This window comes from Danio rerio, chromosome 25 (genome assembly GCF_052040795.2).
Source record: "Danio rerio strain M-AB ecotype USA chromosome 25, GRCz13ab, whole genome shotgun sequence".
NCBI lineage: Eukaryota > Metazoa > Chordata > Actinopteri > Cypriniformes > Danionidae > Danio > Danio rerio.
In genome coordinates, this window is record NC_141045.1 from 3,849,906 (window position 1) to 3,872,988 (window position 23,083).

General features: G+C 35.4%; 1 protein-coding gene across 3 annotated transcripts; it reads right to left on the minus strand.

Annotated features, from left to right (window-relative positions):
- Positions 1 to 1,842: 1,842 nt before the first annotated feature.
- Positions 1,843 to 22,528, minus strand: scamp2 (secretory carrier membrane protein 2). Of its 3 annotated transcripts, none has more exons than XR_015525618.1 (9): positions 22,363 to 22,508; positions 14,017 to 14,094; positions 12,390 to 12,464; positions 12,201 to 12,315; positions 10,516 to 10,644; positions 9,029 to 9,188; positions 7,756 to 7,857; positions 5,076 to 5,876; positions 1,843 to 2,783 (listed from the first exon to the last, which is right to left on the minus strand). XR_015525618.1 is itself a non-coding variant. In NM_213378.2 (9 exon segments), coding segments are annotated over 9 exon segments (981 nt in total). In that variant the 5' UTR covers positions 22,420 to 22,528; the 3' UTR covers positions 1,843 to 2,636.
- Positions 22,529 to 23,083: the final 555 nt, after the last annotated feature.

The following is a 23,083-nucleotide window of genomic DNA, read 5'->3' on the forward strand; positions in this document are numbered from 1 at the left end:
ATCTCTGGTCGATACCGATCTGTGGCCGATATTGATCTTTGGGCGATACCGATCTTTGGCCAAATGTATCTACAAAAATGAATTACATGCAGGTGTTTAATCAATCACAAGTATTATGTAAAAATGTGTGTTCACACATTAAGTATATTGTAACAAATGATTAACGTCAGTTTAAGTACAATGTAGTGTAGACCACCTAATATAAATTAGGCCATAAAGCTGATTTTAAAACCTGGCAAACCCCCCAAAAGTGTTCAAATGACATGATATGAGCTCTTATTGCTATGCATGAAATTCTCCATGAGTAAAGCAAGTGTTAATATTACTACTGAGGACTAAAAGCTAAGTATTGGATAAGCACTTTTCTTTATTCAGTAACAGATTTCAGGGTTTTTATACTCCACTGATTTGTGGACATTGGAGGATCACTGATGGATAAAAGGTAAGTAATGACTGATTCATACTTCAGCGTCAAGTGCACAAGTATTTTCCGGCACAACCTTTGCAGACCTCACACTGTGGCTGATGCTGACCCGCACCTCTCAAAAGATCTAACTACACATCGCAACGATGCGAAGCACAGGCTCTGTGATTGGTCGGTTTGGTAACGGTGACGAGTGTGAGCGATGGTGAGCCTGATGGAGTGAGTGTTTAGAATTGTCGAGTCTTGGAAAGAGCTCCAGATGGAAACTGTTGTTTTGTGTTTACCGCATGATTTAAGCGCTTGCATGTCCACCGGTTCCCGCCACTGAATGAGCGAGATTTAGCTACTTGTACATTAAGATCGCGTTCAGAAAAACACAATCACCGGTAAAGAAACTCGACAGAGGAACATAACATGACACTGCCAGCTAGTGTTTGGACAATGTTATTGCAGAGCAACAGCACGCAGAAGTAGGGGATGGCTGACGTTTCGACACGGTATTAAGATTCCAAAGCACGTGTTTCGAAACAATACAAAAACATGATCTGAAACACCCAGGTCATGTGACTATAGTGTTTCGAAACACAGGTTACGTGACTAACGTGTTTCGAAACACCAGGTCATGCGCAACTAAAGAGATTCAAAGCATCGGTAGTTTTGAGACCTGGCGAATCTGCGTTTGACTGACAGGGTTGGAGAAATCTCATGTAGTCTAGTGGACCGTGAACACAGCGCAACTGTGCTGCAAATGGCCTGAGTTCGAATCCCGACTTATACAATAACTCATACGTTATGACTTGATGTATTTTAATAATGTTAATTTTTTTATGACCTAAACAAGACTGTTATTCACAAAGTGTTTATTGGGATGTCAGATCCATGCTACAAGAAAACATGTTACAAGAACAGAGCATTTAAAAACTGACACTTATCACTGCTTCACCCTGGAGTCAAAACCATGATCTCCGCAGACTAGTCAGGAACTCTCATCAGTGCACTAAATCACTTGAAACCTCGACTCTACAGCGTAGGATTTAATAGCAGTTTTTTGTTGTTGCTGAAGCTGTTTCAGAGCAATACATAAAATGACCACTAGGTGTCAGGTTTCGATACGTTTTGAAGCATCGACTGTTTCAGAGCTTCATAAAGCCTCGCTTTGCATACAACTATGTGCATTATAAATCTACCACTACACGCAAGATATGCATTGTGCGTCACGTATGAATCAGCCGTTAATCTTAATGAGTAAATGTGACAGTTTAGTTGAAGCTGTTTTCTCATTCTACTTGCTTTAATTTAGTAAAATTTTGAATTATCTAGTGGAAGCTAAAGTCTTGTGCTTTTCAATCTGATCATGTGCCTTATGCTGTAAAAGGTTTGTTAACGTGCTCATCTAATAAATCACTCGGACAAAACAATGTTAATCAGAAAAATTTAATTAGTTCAAAAAAATACCATGAAAAACATCTTCAAATCTAATCTGATAACATTGTGTAGCCGTCTCTAAGTGGTATTTTATATCAACACATTTCAGGAGCGCTTTGTTTCAAAAGGCTTTAAAAAAAGTCATTAAATTTACGTTCATGTAAAACTGATTTGATTGGACCGTTTATAATCAGCTACCTAAAAAACAAGCTTGTACACAATCAACAGACGATGCAGCATGAATTAAACCCAATGTAAAAAAATCCAACCCCAACCTTCAGTCTTACTATTAAGACAATAAACGTTTACCGCTTCCCATGATGCATGTCATTATGTTTGGCACAAATAGGAAAATCTTTTCAGCAAATCAAATATGAGCAAGGAAAGCACATGGCACATTCCCTAGAGAACATTATTTACATCTAGAACTCTTGTTATAACATCTAAACTTCATCAAGGCTTTAACAGATGAGCTCCTTCATGATCATTTTAATTTAAGGACACTTAAGTACCACTTTGCATGACTGGGAAACGTTAAATTACTTTATATATATATTTACAGCACTACTGATGTGGATGACTACTCCTGCGCACACACAAATATACAAACATTTACGCTTCATACCTTCGCCTTCAAAAACCCAAAAATAACCATGAAAGTAGTGCCTCTGCAGTCCGTACTGGGACCCGATGGAGTTTTGGGGCCGTAGCTGGGCTTTGGAGCAGCAGGCCAATGAGCAGAGGATTCTGGGAAGGAGATGTGTGATCTGGTGCTGTTTTTGTGGTTCTAGTTCCTCTGCAGTGAACTCTGGGCGGCCGTGGTGGCGGCACTAGTGGCTGCGCTCTGGAAAGTGCGGTTTGTCAGGACACCCTGAGAAAACTCCTGCTGTGCCTTCTGGAAACTGGCCCCGGTGCGGCGATAGTGCGAATGAACCTGGAAATAATCACAGCAGTGAGTTAAAGTGGGCCTAATACAAAGCCTTGAGGAACACAGATGGCTAAAACTAATAAATATGAGTAAAATGAATACAGCTGTAGAATAAAAATGGGCCTAATGCACAGCCTTGAGGAAAATTGTTGGATAAAAATAATAAATGTGACTAATAAATGGCTGGAGAATTAAAACAGGCCTATTACAAAACCCTGAGGAACACCTCTGGATAAAACTAATAAATGTATGAGTCAAATTAAAACAGGCTTAACAAAGCCTTGAGGAACACCATTGACAAATGAATAAATATGACTATTAAATGATACTAATAAATGTGCGAGTAAAAATAAATGGCAGTAGAATTAAAACAGGCCTAATACAAAGCCTTGAGGAACAATGTTGGCTAAAACCAAAATGTGTGAGTCAAATTAACTGGCCGCAGAATTAAAGCGGGCCTAATACAAAGCCTTGAGGAACACCGCTGGATAAAACTACTAAATATGACTATTAATAAAATTAAACGGCTGGGGAATTAATATGGGCCTAACAAAAAGCCTTGAGGAACACTGCTGACCAAAACATACAAACATGACTATTAATTTAAACTAATAAATGTATGAATAAAATTAAAACAGGTCTAATACAAAGCCTTAAAGAACACCACTGGATGAAACTAATAAATGTATGAGTAAAATTAAATGGCTGTACAATTAAAATGTGCCTAATTTAAAGCCCTGAGGAACACTGTTGAGTAAAATTAACTGGCTGGAGAATTAAAGTGGGCCTAACACAAATGAGGAACACTGATGGATAAAAACTAATAAATATGACTATTGAAAAAAATTAATAGACTATTAAATTAATAAATGTGTGAGTAAAATTAAACAGACCTAATACAAAGCCTTGAGGAACACCGTTGGATGAAAATAATAAATATGACAATTAAATGTGACTAATAAATGGCTGGAGAATCAAAACAGGCCTAATACAAAGCCTTGAGGAACACCTCTGGATAAAACCAATAAATATGACTGTTAAATGAAACTAATAATTGTGTGAGTAAAATTAAACGGGTCTAATACAAAGCCTTGAGGAACACCGCTGGATAAAACTAATAAACACGACTATTAAATGAAAGTAATAAATGTCTGTGTAAAATTAAATGGCTGTAGAATATAATGGGCTGAATACAAAGCCTTGAGCAACACTGTTGGATGAAACTAATACAAATTAATATTAATATGAAACTAATAAATGTATGAATAAAATTAAATGACTGCAGAATTAAAACAGGCCCAATACAAAGCCTTGAGGAACACCGTTGGTTAAAACTATTAACTGACTATTAACTGAAACTAACAAATGTGTGAGTAAATTAAATGGCATGAGAATTAAAATGGGCCTAATACAAAGACTAATAAATATGACTATTAATTGAAACTAGTGAGTAAAATTAAATGGCTGGAGAATTAAAAGGGGCCTAACACAAAGCCTTGAGGAACACTGTTGGCTAAAACTAATAAACATGAGTAAAATTAAATGGCTGCAGCAAAACAGTATCTTGTGTTCAAAATGCCCCATTTCTCAGTGAATATAGGCCTCATATTTTTGTGCATTTTAACTAAACAGATTTTAATAATATTAAAAAACAATACATTTAAATTCATGCAAAATATTGCAAAAAGGTCAACTAAATTTGATATTCGTTTTGTTTTCTCTTGATTTTTCCTCTTTAAAAAAAAAAAAGTCTTTATTTAACATTTAATCACTGACACAAATTTGGTCTACAAATTGTCAGATTTGGATTTTTTATTTTTTTATTCTCACATGTTTTTTTTTATTATGAAGCACTTTGGATCAACTATTTAAAAAATTGGGCTCTAAAATAGAAAGAAATGCATGTATAAATTACAATGACGTGCTAATTATTTATAAATGGTTTGACTAAAGCGGAGTAAAAACGTGCTCTATACATAAAATTAGGGGGTTTTCAGTACTTTACATTATACTAGCCTATAATTGCATTTTATTTCTGTTTTAAATGTATTTTTTGTTTTTATTTTTTTATTGTAAAACTTTGAATCAACTACAGTTGTGTTAAAATCCTGCTCTACACAAAGTTTTTATTTTGATTAACTTCTTATATCTTTATACTTGTTTTTTCCCCTTTAATTTTTAAAGTCTTTTGTAAAGTACTTTGGATTAACCATAGTTGTGTTCAATAAATATAGTTTTATCTGACAGTATTATATGTATATATTTGAATTACTTTTTGCACAGTAACGGGATGCTTACCATTTTGAGTAAAACGACAGAGAGCGCCGCAGCGGCTGTAAAGAAAGCCGCAACCACCATCATAATGGCTCCCACTGCTTTATTAGAGCCGATCACTGATATGGCGGAAATCCAGCCGCTGAAAACACACCAAACATCAATTAAAGCAGGAATATTCAGTTTGTAGCTTCTAAAGGATTGAAGACGTTAATTAGATGCTTAATTTGCATATAATGTATTTAATTGATTTTGTTTAAACGTAATTCAAGATGCATATTAAGATGGTTTTATGACAACTATACCGTACATATATAAAACATGTTTATATTGAATTAATATTACATTTTGTTAAATTTTATTGTAAACAACACATTAAATTGTTTTATTTTGGACAAAGTTGTAAACAAAAAAAATAAGTGCATTATTAAATATATTAAATGAACTATTTTTGTTTAGTGTTCATGTTACAATCTAAAATAGATTTGTGTTATATACTATTTCTAAAGCACAAATATACATATCTTAAACTGTGTCTAATTAACAACAATCCGGTAAGACTATTAAATCTGTAACTATAGATAAAGTAGAAAATTAAAAACTTCTTGTGTCAATTTGTGCATGCACACGACACTGATCTGAGCGGAAAATGTGGAGTGAATGTAATTAATGTCGGAGTACAGAGAAAGCACTTTTACATGAGGGAAGAAGAACATTGAAGAGCGACAAACTGCAGACAGGAAGCAAGAGTTTTACAGGAAGTCCAGCAGCAGAAAACCGTTAGTGCAGGAAGAGACGCTCGGAGAGACAGGAAGAGAAATACATCTGAAGGAGAAGAAGAAGACAAACACACTCATCCTCCTGTCTCCCTCCAAACACTCTGGATGTAGTTAGAAGGGATACTACCCCTACCTTAACCCTCACAGTAATGTAAAAACAGTCATTTTACTGTAGTATTACTCATATTATTTATTAAAATAACTAATGAATTGTATTTTACTAGCGTTTACCTCTATCTCAACTCTAACAGTAATGTAAAAACAGTCATTTTACTATAGTATTAATCATATTATTTATTAAAATACACAATGAATTGTATTTTATTAACGCTTATCCCTACCCTAACCCTCATAGCAATGTAAAAGCAGTCATTATACTATAGTATTACTCATATTATTTATTAAAATACCCATTAATAGTATTTTATTAACGCTTATCCCTACCCTAACCCTAATAGTAATGTAAAAACAGTCATTACACTATAGTTTTACACATATTCATTAAAATACCCTTTCAATTGTATTTTATTAATGTTTATCCCTACCCTAACCCTCATAGCAATGTAAAAGCAGTCATTATACTATAGTATTACTCATATTATTTATTAAAATAACCCAATGATTTGTATTTTATTAGCGTTTACCTCTCAACACTAACAGTAATGTAAAAACAGTCATTACACTATAGTATTACTCATATTATTTATTAAATTACCCATTAATAGTATTTTATTAATGTTAACCCCTACCCTAACCCTCACATTAATGTGAAAACAGTCATTATACTATAGTATTACATGTACTATTTATTAAAATACCCTTTTAATTGTATTTTATTAATATTTATCCCTACCTTAACCCTCATAGCAATGTAAAAGCAGTCATTTTACTATAGTATTACTCATATTATTTATTAAATTACCTAATGAATTGTATTTTAATAGCGTTTACCTCTATCTCAACTCTAACAGTAATGTAAAAACAGTCATTTTACTATAGTATTAATCATATTATTTATTTAAAAACCCTTTTAATTGTATTTTATTCATGTTTTTCCCTACCCCAACCCTTATAGCAATGTAAAAGCAGTCATAGTATTACTCATTATATTTATTAAATTACCCATTAATAGTATTTTATTAACGTTTATCTCTATCCCAACCCTCACATTAATGTAAAAACAGTCATTATACTATAGTATTACTCATTATATTTATTTAATTACACATTAATGGTATTTTATTAACTTTACCTCTATCCCAACCCTCACATTAATGTAAAAACAGTCATTATACTATAGTATTACTCATTATATTTATTTAATTACACATTAATGGTATTTTATTAACTTTACCTCTATCCCAACCCTCACATTAATGTAAAAACAGTCATTATACTATAGTATTACTCATTATATTTATTTAATTACACATTAATAGTATTTTATTAACGTTTACCCCTATCCTAACCCTATTATTAATGTAAAACAGTCATTACACTATTGTATTACTCATATTATTTATTTAATTACCCATTAATAGTATTTTATTAACGTTTACCCCTATCCTAACCCTCACAGTAATGTAAAAACAGTCATTATACTATAGTTTTACACATATTCATTAAAATACCCTTTCAATTGTATTTTATTAATATTTTTCCCTACCCCAACCCTTATTGCAATGTAAAAGCAGTCATAGTATTACTCATTATATTTGTTAAATTACCCATTAATAGTATTTTATTAACGTTTACCCCTATCCTAACCCTCACATTAATGTACAAACAGTCATTATACTATAGTATTTTGTGTATAGGATGGATAGTATGGGTATTGGGATGCAGCATCAATGTGAAGTGTGACATGAGTGTAGCTGTAGGTGTGCAGAGATGAGAAACTGGCTGATTTGTGTCTTCATTCTCACCTGTTTCCCCATTTGGGAATCCCCACAGCCTGGATGACGGAAATGACGATTTGAGCGAAGAAAACGAAGAAGAAGAAGAAGAAATTGAAGGAGCTGTCAGACCTGGAGGAACAAATACACACAGAGAAATGATCAAATATCAATGCACAGACTAAAAACATAGTTTGTTCTTCGTATATTTAATTAATGTTTCCATCCAAAGTTGACAGAAAATTAAAATGACCAACAATAAATGCAGGGAAACCGCTGTAGCTTTATCTTATCATTACAGCGATTCACTTTGAGTTTATTTCTAAAAAAGAATTTGATATATATATGCAAAACAATCATTTTGATGACAGAATTTTAGTGCAGTTAAACGATTAAGGAATTAGTTTGCATTTGCATATATCTTTGTTTACTATGTTTATTTATTATGTACATATAAATATACATAGAGCGAAGCAGTGGCGCAGTAGGTAGTGCTGTCGCCTCACAGCAAGAAGGTCGCTGGTTCGAGCCTCGACTTAGTTGGCGTTTCTGTGTGTGGAGTTTGCATGTTCTCCCTGCCTTCGCGTGGGTTTTTGCTCCAGTTTTCCCCCACAGTCCAAAGACATGCGGTACAGGTGAATTGGGTAGGCTAAATTGTCCGTAGTGTGTGAATGTGTGTGTGGATGTTTCCCAGAGATGGGTTGCAGCTGGAAGGGCATACCCTGCGTAAAAACTTGCAGGATAAGTTGGCGGTTCATTCTGCTGTGGTGACCACGGATTAATATATTGACTAAGCCGACAAGAAAATGAATGAATGAATAAATACACACACACACACACACACACACACACACACACACACACACTTAAAAAAAAATTCAGATATATTATTTAGACTTAATTTTCATTCATTTATAAATTTCTTTTTCAGCTTATAGTCCCTTTATTAATCAGGGTTGCCACAGCGGAATGAACCGGCAACTCATTCAGCATATGTTTTGCACTGCAGATGCCCTTCCCATCACTGGGAAACATCTATACACACTCATACACTACGGTCAATTTTAGCATACCCAATCCACCTGTACCACAAGTGTTTGGACTGTGGGGGAAACCGGAGCACCCAGAGGAAACCCACGCGAACGCAGGGAGAACATGCAAACTCCACAGAGAAATGCCAACTGACCCAGCTGAGGCTCGAACTACCGACCTTCTTGCTGTGAGGTGAACGCGCTACCCACTGCGCCAGCAGACATAATTGTGCTTTATATAAATATTTAAAAAATAAATAAATATGACTGACCTGAAGGCCTTATAGACGGGCCTGAACCAGCAGATGAAGGAGCAGGGAGCGAAGAGGATGAACCAGAGGATGGAGAGGCCGAAGTCAACGCCTGCCTCTGAGTTAGTGGTGAAATCAGCCAGACACGCCAGAACATTCAGAAACAGCGTCACACACTCCCCTGCGCACACACACAAACATATGAATTATTATTATTACTATTATTATTAATAATATATGAAAATATTTTGATTAGTAGTATCATTTTTGTGTTTGAAACGTTTATGTATATCCGAACAATGGAATTAAGCTATATTAAACATGTAAACAAAACGGTATCTTTATCAATACGGTATTGTTTTATCATATTGATATATATTGTTATAGTGTTTGGCACCCCTCATATGGGAGTCCAGGACCGTAACACCCATCGTCACAAGCTTAAAAGATTTCCGGCACCAACAGCAGTAGGCGTCGCACTCATTTCCTTGACCCAAACATAATTCGGATTCCTTGGCCACAGCGGATTAAACCGACGCTTTCCCATTTTAGCCGACAAACTAGGCTAGCGACAATCTTGTTCTGTACTTCACTTGCCTAACCATAGTAACGGGGGAGCATGCTTTCGCGCTTTCTGCTATGACGCGGATCGCAAGGTGCACTCTCGCTGCATGAATTTTTAATAAGCCTAAATGAGTAAGAGCTAATTTTGTCACAGTATGAACTTGATCCTAGGAAAGGTAAAAATTAAGTAATAAAATAAGACCTTTGTGACGAAATACAAGACTTTGTATACCAAACTCAAGGCTATTAAGCCTTTAATTTAAGATTATCAAAATTAAAACTTTTTTTAATGCTTTTAAGACCCACGGGTACTCATATATATATATATATATATATATATATATATATATATATATATATATATATATATATATATATATATATATATATGTATATATGTATATATATATGTATGTATGTATATTTATATATATATATGTGTGTATGTATATATATATATATATATATATATATATATGTGTATGTATGATGCATGTATGTATGTATGTATGTATATATATATATATATATATATATATATATTTGTTATAGTTATACTAAAAACATACCAAAATCTAAAAGAAGCTGAACTAATATACAATAAAATAAATACGCAAATGAAATAAAGCTAAACAGAAATATTGTACAATCAAATCAAAACTTCAAAACTAAAATACAAATATAATTAATAAAAACTTTATTAGCATGTAAATAACACAAAAATAACTTGTTATATTTATTACTCGTTTAATTCAACAAGAAAATAAAATGAGAATGAACTGGAGGGTGAAAAGTTCATATTTGTTTAATATATTTCGATTTAGCTTATATAATTTCATGCTGAAACAACAGGCCTGGGCGAATCTTTCAGAATAAGACTGATGATATGTGCTAGTATATGTAAGGGTGTGTGTGTTAGTGTGTGTCGAGGCCTGCGCACTCACACATCCACAGGTAGTAGATCATCTTGCAGAGACGCTGGTGCTCCTGAGGGATCTCCTCTGAGAAGTCCTGGTAGAAGCAAGGCTGGATGGGAAATCTCTTGGGCAGGGGAGGCCAGTTGTTCTGTTTTCCTGAGGAGAACCACACACAAATTTCCCACAATCCTCAGCTACATGTCAGCCAGTAACAACAAATACAAGGCTTTCACACCACACAGCAACTAGCCAACAGGCCGGTCCTGCAAGAAGTGTCCCTGGTGGAAATTGAATTCTGGGCGGACTGGCCTGCTGTAACTCTATGTTTAGGCATGCATGTCTATTAGTGAGTGTGTGTGCGCATTTGTGCATGCATATGTGTGTGTATGTGTGTTTGTGCATGCATGTGTATTAGCGTGGGATTGGGTGTGTTTTAATGTATGAGTGTTTATGCATGCATGCATACATGTGTAATTGCGTGTGTGCATGAGTTAATGCATGTGCATTAGTGTGTGTGTGTGTGCGCATTTGTGCATGCATATGTGTGTGTATGTGTGTTTGTGCATGCATGTGTATTAGCGTGGGATTGGGTGTGTTTTAATGTATGAGTGTTTATGCATGCATGCATACATGTGTAATTGCGTGTGTGCATAAGTTAATGCATGTGCATTAGTGTGTGTGTGTGTGCATTTGTGCATGCATATGTGTGTGTATGTGTGTTTGTGCATGCATGTGTATTAGCGTGGGATTGGGTGTGTTTTAATGTATGAGTGTTTGTGCATGCACGCATACATGTGTAATTGCGTGTGTGCATAAGTTAATGCATGTGCATTAGTGTGTGTGTGTGTGCATTTGTGCATGCATATGTGTGTGTATGTGTGTTTGTGCATGCATGTGTATTAGCATGGGATTGGGTGTGTTTTAATGTATGAGTGTTTGTGCATGCATGCATACACGTGTAATTGCGTGTGTGCATGAGTTAATGCATGTGCATTAGTGTGTGTGTGTGTGCATTTGTGCATGCATGTGTATTTGTGTGTGTATGAGTTAGTGCATCTGTATTAGTGTGTGGGCATTTCTGCAAGCATGTGGATTTGTGTGTGTGGGTGTGTGTGTGTGTGTGTGTGTGTGCATGCATATGTATGCATGTATAAGCATATGTGTGTCGAGTTTGTGCATGCATGCATATTAGTGTGTATGAGTTTGTGTTTGCATGTTTATTAGTGGTGTGTGCATTTGTCCATGTCTATTTATGCGCATGTATGTGCATATGTGTGTGTATGGGTTTGAGCCTGCACATGCATTAGTGTGTGCATCTTTGTACATGCATGACTATTAGTGAGTGTGTGCGTTTGTGCATGCATGTGTATATGTTTGGCATGTATCCATATTAGTGTGTGTGTGTGTTACATGTATTACTGTGCTCTACAGCTCATGTTCTGTTCTCTCCAGCCATGTGTGTGTGCGTGTGTGTGTGTGTGTGTGTGTGTGTGTGTGTGTGTGTGTGTGTGTGTGTACCTGTGGGTGCTCCTCTGCTCTGCAGCTCTTGTTCTCTTCTCTCCAGCCGTGTGTGTGTGTGTGTGTGTGTGTGTGTGTGTGTGTGTGTGTGTGTGTGTGTGTGTGTGTGTACCTGTGGGTGCTCCTCTGCTCTGCAGCTCTTGTTCTCTTCTCTCCAGCCGTGTGTGTGTGTGTGTGTGTGTGTGTGTGTGTACCTGTGGGTGCTCCTCTACTCTGCAGCTCTTGTTCTCTTCTCTCCAGCTCTGCTGCTTTTCTCTCCAGCTCCTCCTGTTGTTTGATCAGACTGGCCTGCGCAGCGGCAGCTGTGGCCTGCACACACACTCACACACGTTAAATCCACTTTAAACACACTGAGAAGAAGTGTCTGTGTGTGTGATGCTGACCTGTGGACTGGGCTCGACTGACGGCTGCAAGACAGCAGGTTGAGTCGGGGCGCTTGACGCTGGAATAGTGGATCCCTGAGGGAAAAATCACAATTACTGATATCAGAATTCACTTCATTAGTAACACTTATAACAAGAGCATTAGGTTGAAGGTTGTGTTAGTTAATGCATTTACTAACATGAACAAACTATGGACTAGAGTTGGGCGATGTCGACCAATTTGGCATCGTACGATGTCTAATGTGAAACATCGAATTAATAAATTAATTATTTCAAATGAGTTAATAATTTATTAATAATTCATTAACTCATAACGAATTAATTATTTGTAGCCTACCGTTTCAACTACCTGACCCGCATGGTCTTTGCTTTACTCATAAACAAATCATAATTAAATAAAGATAAGTTACACAAATTACCACCCGTAATTCCGCAGGAGGTTGGTCGGTAAAAAGGTGCACAACCAATCTGAGGTTTTCACTAAAAGTACTACGTACAAGTGTGAAAGTGAAAGACTGAAGCAGTATACTGACGCTGTGACCTGATTGAAAAGACCGAAGAGTCCTTATATAGAGACAAGATTAATTAAATATCACGTTTAACAAATATAGTAATGCCGAGTTCAGACTGCATGATTTTCAAAGTAGTCGTGTCACAGATGTTTTGACACTGCTTGACTATCTGGGCTAGCTTTTCGTCGCTGCTTTGTTTACACAGCAAGATGGATCGGCGACAGGGACTTTCACATTGCATGACTTTACTATAGGAAGAATCGCCGACAACTTCGTCCAAACTACGTCTCACAGCCAAAAACACGTCGTATATCTTTTGTTATTAACTACACAATGAGAAATAAGCCTTTAATGGGGTAGAACATGTACATATTTGCTCACCTGGGTTTAAAGGGAATTAGCCATTTCTCCTCAACGTTGATAATGAACTAATTTCTTTCTATATGAAACGTCAAACAGACACGGGTGCTCCTGGTTCCTGTTAAACCTCCACTAGTTTTTCCTCCATTTCGTGGGTTAAAATAAACCGAAAATGAGCCCTTTTACCTTCTCCCCCAGCCTCCCGCTGACCTGCAGCAGGTATACACACACGCACACACAAGTGAATCCCGCTCTCTCATTGGCTGTAGGCGATCGCTGATGTTATTTTCAGTCAGAACTCAATTCACACGGCATGATTTGAATCGCCGACAGCTCCAGATATTCAGCACGCCAAAAATCTCGCAGGCATCGGCGACTCATCGGCGATTCTCTCAGATCGCGTCTTTGATAGTTCATACTGTGTGATTGTCACTTACGTGCACGAGCAGCGATTTGCCTGTGATTTCAGGCATTTGTCGGCGATTTCTCAAAACCTGTCGGCGAGCCAAAATCGGGGCTAAAATCAAGCAATCTGAACTAGGCATAAAATGCTGTCCTCAATCTGGCAACCTGAGCTTACGTTTGTTTTGATCAAGGAGTGCAATACCTAGTTCAACCACTGGGTGCAAAACTTACATACTGCAGCTTTAACATAATGACATGCTTAAGTTCGTTATTATTTAATGCAATGACTAGTGTTGTTTCAAAGATGCAGACCAACTGCAACCCTCAATATACAAGTGCCTCAGACTCACCTGATTTCCATCCGGAAACGGACTAAAGCTTTCAATGTGATCCACTCCAGAGTTCGTCACCTGAGTGACAGACGGATCCTGAGGACAAAACACAACAGTAGATTATTTTTATTTTTAATAATAATAATAATAATATTTCCATAATTATCCTGACTATTTGGACATTGAAGGCTGGTACAGGGTCCCCGCAGGGTCTTAAAAAGTGTTAAATAGTCTTAAATTAAAAAAAAATAAATAAATAAAATAAAATAAAAATTCAAAATGTATGGCTTCAAAAAGTCTTAAATTTGCTGTTCTAGGTCTTAAATATTTTTGCACAGGTCTTATTTTTGTGATGTCCATGTAACTCTGCATCTAATGCACATTTAAATTCTTTTTGTTGGGGCACTTTTGATCATTTTGGAAGGGCGCTCTCTATCCGAGACTAAAAAGGGCATGTGCACTGCACAGGTTGAGCCCTATGTATGCACGTGCCTGATGAGAAAGGAGGAAAGTTTTTGTAAAACTTTGGAAAAACCTGAGGGATAAGTTTGTTAAAACAACAAAAAAGAGGCCCTCAAAAACATCTTCAATGATAATGATTATCTTTTTATTCGTCTAATTTTACTTTCTGTTTTTTTGGAGCACCCCCTGTCATTTAAAAAAGCCTTTATCCGTTTCATGAGTTGTGCGATGCGGTGCCAGGTGAAAGTATAAATCTGCATTAAGATGTTTGTTTTTTCTGTAGTTCAATGGTGCATTTAACCTGACTTTACTACTGTTCAATTGAAATAACTTTTTTTCCCCCTAATTTTGTGCTTTTACATTTTCTCTCACGTGTTTTTGATATTGCGATATAGGTCTTAAAGTTAATACTTAATGTTCTAAAAAGTTCGTAAAAGGTCTTAAATTTGACATTATGATATCTGCACAGACCCTGTGGTATATTAAAACAATTTTACAGATATTTACAAAAGCATAATAGCTTACATTGTTGTTGTGTTTTTGTATAACTTCATTAAAAAAAAAAGATTCACAAAATAATACTTTTATAACATGTTTATAACATTAAATACTAAATGTAATTATTATTACTATTAATAATAACATTCATTCATTCATTTTCCTTCAGCTTAGTCCCTTTATTCATCAGGTGTCTCCACAGCAAAATGAACCGCCAACTTATCCAGCATATGTTTTACGCAGCGGATGCCCTTCCAGCTGCAACCCAGCACTGGGAAACACCCATACATTCTCACATTCACACACACACTCATACACTACGGCCAATTTACTTCATTAATTCACCAATAGTGCATGTGTTTGGATTGTGGTGGAAACCGGAGCACCCGGAGGAAACCCACACCAACACGGGGAGAACATGCAAACTCCATACAGAAACGCCAACTAAGCCAGCCATACTAACAATAATAAAAATACGATTATTTCTAATATCAGGAAACAAGAAACTGGACTCATCATGTGAGTGTATCAGACATGCATTAATTTTAATAATGAAATAAGAGGATTACTATAAATATGCTTAGAATATTCATACAATTTATTTTAATGATCTTTCAAATATTTTAAAAATGGATGATTTTGGGGTTAAATGTCATTGTATTAAAAATAAATCGATTATTTATGCAATTTTGTATTATGCACCAAGCCTGACTGAACAATAGGGGTGTAACGATTTATGGTTGTACGATTTATTGCGATGCAAAAATGTCTCGATATGCATCGTGGCGTTATGACGATTTGATTATGATATGACGTCCGTTTTCTCTTATTAGTTGAGCTGTTTGCACGTGAGCTACGTTCCACCTGCTGTCGCACGTGAGTTCAGATTGCAGCAGCAGTAATGTTAGCAGACCAAGATGAGTGGAGTTGAAATAGAGAATGGCCCATCCTCTCAAAATCAGACGTCTGGCAACATTTCGGTTGTCCAGTCATTGCTTTAGACTCGTCCGCTTTTTGACAAGCATACTGGGTCAAACAACCTAAGTTTTAAAGTCTTCACAGTGATTTACATACTTTGCACAGCGACATGAATACCTCCTAATGGTGTTGAAAGAGTCACATACTGTATTTATAAGGTACAATTCACCCTAAAATATCATTCTGTCTTCATATAATGATGTATTGGCCGCCGCAAAATCACACAAGATGTGAGCTGTTGCTACAGAAGGCTGATTTATACTTCTGCGTCAAACACCGGCGTATGCTACGGCGCTGACGCATAGCCCTTCGCCGTGGCCATCGCCGTCACTGACGTGCACCTCTCAAAAAATGTAACTACACGTCGCAACGACGCATAGCGTAAGCTCTGTGATTGGTCGGCTTAGTAGCACTGACGAGTCTGGGCGGGACCGAGAGCCGCGCGAATGGCGCGACGCCGCGCGAGCGATTGTTTACAAGTGTGGAATACCGTGAAGGAGCTCCAGATGGAAAGTTTTGTTTTGTGTTTACCTCATAGTTATAGTTGTTGCACGTCCGCCGGTTCCTGCCTCAAAATGAGCGAGTTTGAGCCACTTGTACATCCCGGAAGTGTTCAGGAAAAGCAAAAAAGAAGCGAAGAAACTCGACACAGAGGAACATTTACACCTCACTGCCAACTAGCGTTTCGGAAGTGTTAATGCAGACCGACAGAGACAGCGCGCAGAAGTATAAATGCACAGCCACGCGCGTTGCCTGCGCCGTGGGTTAGGCCCGTGACCTGACGCAGAAGTATAAACCAGGCTAGAGGGCGGATGATAGACACGCGCGTATGGCAAGTATTTAAACCTTTGATCTGACTATCCATAAATATATTTAGAGATATCTCTAATTATATTTTGACTAGTCATAATTATAATTCGACTAGTCAAAATATAATTAGAGATATCTCTAAATGAATTTAATTAAATATGAATTAAATATATTTACGGATAGTCAGAACAAAGGTTTAAATGCTAAAACAGCTTGCCATACGCGCGCGTCTGCTTCAGTGAACAGAACCTGCAGGTTGTGACTAATAAAGTAGTAAACAACACTCAGTTTGTGGAACAGAGTGATCTTTCAGGAGCAGCGTGGGAAGTATAAACAGCACTTAACAGTGGAAATGAAACCGAAAACGTACACATTATTGAAACAATCATATCGCATTTTAAAGTTATGAATACGACGAGCATTAACTCTTTTGAGTACAGAGGTACACAAAAATGCACGTCAACATGATACACTTGATAGCGCCGACATCAGCGACGCCGAAGAAATAGTAAACCTGCCTAAACTGCTGAAAAGAGTCACGACTGTCCTGTGTAATGAAAAGACGGCCACCCTGTCACTCATCATGCCCAACATGAAGACAGCCATCCATAAAAACCTCTCAGACAGATACACATAAGTTCAGGATTATCTTATAGAACTGCTGATTAGCTGGAAATGTAGATTTTTTTTGCACACACAAAAAACGCAAGTGACCAAGCAAAGCCTTAAGCTCTTACTGTTAAATTCAATTGAATAGAAAGCTTATTTTTTTTGCACCTTTACTTATATTGTTCCTTAATTTTGTCTCTGTCATTTCAATAATATTTTTTAAGAAGTTTTTAAATTGTTTTATTTTCCAGAGACAGGCCTGTTTCATATATTTTCTAAAAGAAGGTTCAGTTTAACAAGTTGAAACAAAAAAAATACATAAAAAATAGTTTACTTGGTAAAATTTGCATTTCAGTTAAATTTTCAATTTTTATTCCAAATACCGTGATACATATCGAATCGTGAACATTATATCGTGATACACATCGTATCGTGAGCTGAGTGTATCGTTACACCCCTACTGAACAATGTAATAAATGGGAGCGCCACTAATGTTTATTGAGTCACATGCCTTATTCATAATAAAGTGACATCATCACTGTCATCGTCGTCATCACAGGGAGATTTATATGCAACAACCATCTAGTAACATGTCAAATGCCTCTGAGGACACAATGAGGAAGCAAACCTCTGAAATCAGCACTGATTGATTCACACACTCAAACAGATCATCACAGGAAATAGAGTTAATATACTTCAACATGTCGTTATGAGAAAAACATACGCGCTGTTTGCACATGCAAAAGCTGGTGTTCAGGCCATGGAGTAATTCTCAATAAAGGCAAATGAGAAGTACAGCATGATCATGTCCAAAGTGCATGTAGGAAACTGATTATTAATGTGATTCTGCTGTATTGTGCTGAAGAGACTGTCATATTAAAGCTCATAAAAAACGACAGACACAAAACTTCCTTTATCCGCAGAGCAACAAACATTAAGCAACCAACACAAACGTTACTCACAGCATTAAACACACATCCAGCCTCATAAGAAAAGCCTGTTTTCTTGTTATAAACCGCACAAATGCTAATGTGTGACATGAGCAATTATGAATATGCAATAATTGTTTCTGTCTAGGGCAAACACACCTGCGGTCCTTCCCACATGCAGGCCTACAGCCAAATCCCTCATTCAACAAACACACACACACACACAGAGACACACGTGCATGCACTCTCACACACTCAAACCCATTCACTCTGACAAAGTCAAACACACACATTCACTCACACGCATTACACACACAAAATATGAGAAATTCACTATAAATAGTTTCTACTTTTGCCTGCTAAAATCCAGAAAAAGTTTCAATTAAATTTGAAGTAAAAAAGATTTCATACAATTCATTTTTGAACGTAAATACCTAATAATTTATTTTGTTTATAATATTAAACGCCATGTCACTATTTTAACTAAATATAATTGTACTGCCATTTTTTCAATGGGCAAACAGATAATATTTATAAACAATAAATAAATATATGACTTTATTATAAATGTAAAAGTAGATACCTGTTCAATACTGTATTTTTTGCGGTTTGAATTTACTATACTTACATTACTACATTTAAATATATTTAATTACAATATCATTTTAATTACTACAGTAAAATATTTTATTTTTTATTTTTTTATTTATCTATTTTTTCTGGGTTTTCACCTTTATTTGACAGGACAGTAGAGAGGATTGACAGGAAAGCATGGGGAGCAGAGAGAAGGGAAGGATCGGCATAGGACTGCAAGGCGGGAATTGAACTCGGGTCGCCGCGAGCACCAGAGTGCATGTGCTGACCACATGCGCACCACTACTACTAGCATGTTTAAATTAAATCATAAAACTTTTAATGTATAAAATTGTAGGAGAATGTAAATAATACAATATAATATAATAAAATATAACAATACAAGAAAATATAACATAATATAATATAAAATAATATTATATTAAATTATATAATATAAAACTGTATATAATATTTACATTTTTTTAATTATTCCACATACAGAGAAACAACGTGCTCTGAGTGTGTCATGAGGTTTACACAGTCGCATGCCTCAATAACAATGCGGTGACATCATCAAACAGAGATTAAAAGTTGTAGTCATGCATATATTAAACAACAAACATATTTAATATGTGACAGTTAATATGAGGTAATAATGTAATAAATAGTTAATATTAGATTTTTTATACTATTTTTATTTAGCTTTTTTTAAAACGAAGAAACAATAAATAACACACAAATAATAAATAATAGATTTTTAAAAAATAACATATATATATATATATATATATATATATATATATATATATATATATATATATATATATATATATATATATATATATATATATATACACACACACACACACACACACACACATACACACACACACAATAACAAAAAGGAACTTAAATGAATAAATGAACAGTTGACTGGTCACATATTTCCTTACAGGTCACATTAACAAATACGTATAGATATCAGATTACACTGTGTAAAGGCATAAGTACAATCCATTTCTCCCAATATTGCAGGAATTTGTCCATATGTAGTTTTAAAGAAAAAGTCATCCTGTCCCCATACATTAGACATGATATCCAACCACTCAGATTTTGTAGGGGGATCCAGTTGAAGCCACTTTCGAGACACAGTTTTTAGTTAATATTAGTTTTAAAATGAAATCCCACTCTTCATGTGTAAATGTCTCTAACTGCAGTATAATTTAACGTTTATCTCAACCATAAACTATCACTAAGATTCTTGGCTCAACGATTGACGCATAATTCAAGATGAACTGATCTGAGATCTGAAGTTTATCCTACTCGTGTCTTATCAGAAAAATCCACTTTATCAGCAAGTTTTCTGCCTTGCTCTTCTGGCAATAACAATCAACAGATAATATGAAGCATGCTCTGAAATATGATATACAATGTGTTAATTGTTTGTGGGCACAGTCATGAGTAAAAACCAATAGAGTGTCTCTAAACATGTGAATTATTGAGGAGATTGTGCTGGATTCGGCTTCGAGGGAGAGGAGGAGAATCTGACAGGAATGTTTGCTTTATTCAGAAGTCAATATTCTGGACGAGCAAACAGATGGAAACTATATCAGACTCCAGACGAGAAGAGGAAAACAGATTAAAAACACAAACAACGAGTCATTTAGCAGCTTACTTCAACACACTCATTTAATATTTCACAATATCGAACACTGTATTAAACTTCAAATAAACACAGCTTGATGGGCATTACAGTGTTTCTTAAATAATAGCATTGATCAATCTTAAATGATAATAATAATAATATTGATTTAATATTTAATAATTATAATACAATAATTGATTTAATAATAGAAAATAATGTAATATGAATAACATATTAATTGGTTTGATAATATAATAATTATAATAATATAAATATGTTTATTGATTTATATTAGAAATTATTATTATAATGATATAAATAATATATTAATTGATTTAATAATAGAAAATAATTATTATAATATAAATAATATTAATTGATTTGATTAAATAATAATTATAATAATATAATTATAATATATTAACTGATTTAATAATATAATCATAATCATAATAATTTGAATATGATAAAATAATTGGCTTAATTTAATATACCAAAAATAATAATGTAAATATAATATAATGATTGACTAACTGATAAATTATAATTTTATAATAATAATAATAAAATAATAATGATGACGACTTATTACAAATCTATCTAATATCTAATTGATATTTATTTATATTAACATAATTAAAAATGTAATAGATAGAAATGTAATGTCTCAGTGCATTTTAATAATGCATTAGTTAATGTTGAACTATGACTATTCATAACTGCTGTGCAAGTTTATTTAGTTCATGTTAATAAATATATGAACTAATGGATCATTCTCTTAAAGGGGAGCTATTATGCAAAAATCACTTTAATAAGGGGTTTAAACACAATTGTGCAGCAACAGTCTGTGAATACAACTAGCTGCTAATGGTAAACATGTATTAATTGTATTTTTTATAATCACACTTGATAAAAACAGCCTGCAGAAACACTTTAATTGACATTCTCCCTTTGTATGTGCCGTCAGAGGGGGAAGCCCCGCCCACTAGTGACCATCTCTTCCTCATTAGCATATGAATCTGAGGCTGCGTCCGAAACCGCCTACTACTCAGTAGGTACAGCATTTGAATTTAAACATATAAAAAAGTATGTTTATCACTTCACTTCCATTCATGAATTCTCTCGTGGGGCATCAAGGGATAGCACAGCATGCATGGAAAGCACACTTCAGAGTCTCGCCGGAAGTAGTAGGTCATCCGGGTACGTCTCAAATACTGATTTTTAAATTTTATGAATTCGGACATACTACTTGGCTCGCATACTGATTTTAGCGTACTATATAGTATGGAAGTATGCGATTTCGGACACTGCCACTATCCTGACACATAGGCATTTGTAACTCCGCCCACTTTTAAAAAGAGCACAGTCTCATTTGAATTTAAAGCGACAGTCACTGAAACACCCCACAATTAGCATCAAAGCCTAAAAGGGTCAGTTATACAACATTATTTATGGTATTTTGATCTGACACTTCACAAACACACAATTGGGGCTTATTTTACATCTTGTAAAAAGCAGGTACATTATAAGTGTTACCCAAAAATACTGATTATGCTAATGAAATGCGAGTTTTTGGCGCACAGGTGATCTGGTCAGGAGTTACTGTTGCAGCTCTTTCCTCTGTTGTGACACTAACAGGAGTGGCGCTCAGGCCTTCAGCGAGTCACCAAACCAAACACACACCCTTAACCAGAGACTACTGACCAGCTTTACTGACTTAACTAGCAGCATAGCCATCATGACACGTCAACAACCGAACCGAGCTCATGTGAACCGAAACCAAACCCAAATTAACGGCTCAAACTTCAACTCAAACGAGCTCTGAAACGCGTCTCCTGCCACCCGCTCGAGTCTCACCTGAAAGGGATTGACGTCGACTGGATCTGCGAACGGATTTGAGTCAAATCCCGACATTGTGATGGATTTTATCCGCCTTTATTTAGTCCAAACTGAGCGGCACCGGAGCTGCGATCGCTGCCGTTTCCTTTCTGCGCTTCCGGAGTGAGAGCGCGACGCGCATGCGCTGCTGATCAGCCCTCGACGTCATCAGCAGACGTAGAACTTTATATTCGGAATCAAAAAGAGTGGACTTTATATAGAATTTTACTTTATTTAGTAATTTTTATATTCATAAAGGTAGAAGGAATAATAGTAAACATTGTTTGGTAGATTTTCATCTACCATACTTATATATACTTATACTTATATATATATGGATTCTGTTCAATAGTAAAGTATGGAAAGATGTAACTATTACACTAAAAAGTATATACACACACACACAAACATATATATTCTGCACTATTGCAAAATATTTGGATTTATAAGATTTATAATAAACATTTCACCTAAAATATTTGTACATTTTTATGAATAAAGAAGGTTTATGAATTGATTGATAAAAATGACCAAAATTATATTTTCATTTTATAATTTGTGGTCATCTACTTACATTTAATAGTTGATTTGTTTTATTTATAAATCCACATCTTGACAAGATAGAAAAAATAAATCGTGTTTCAAATGAATTTATTTTATTGAGGAAAACCTTCCATCATAATACATGCCTTATAAGAAG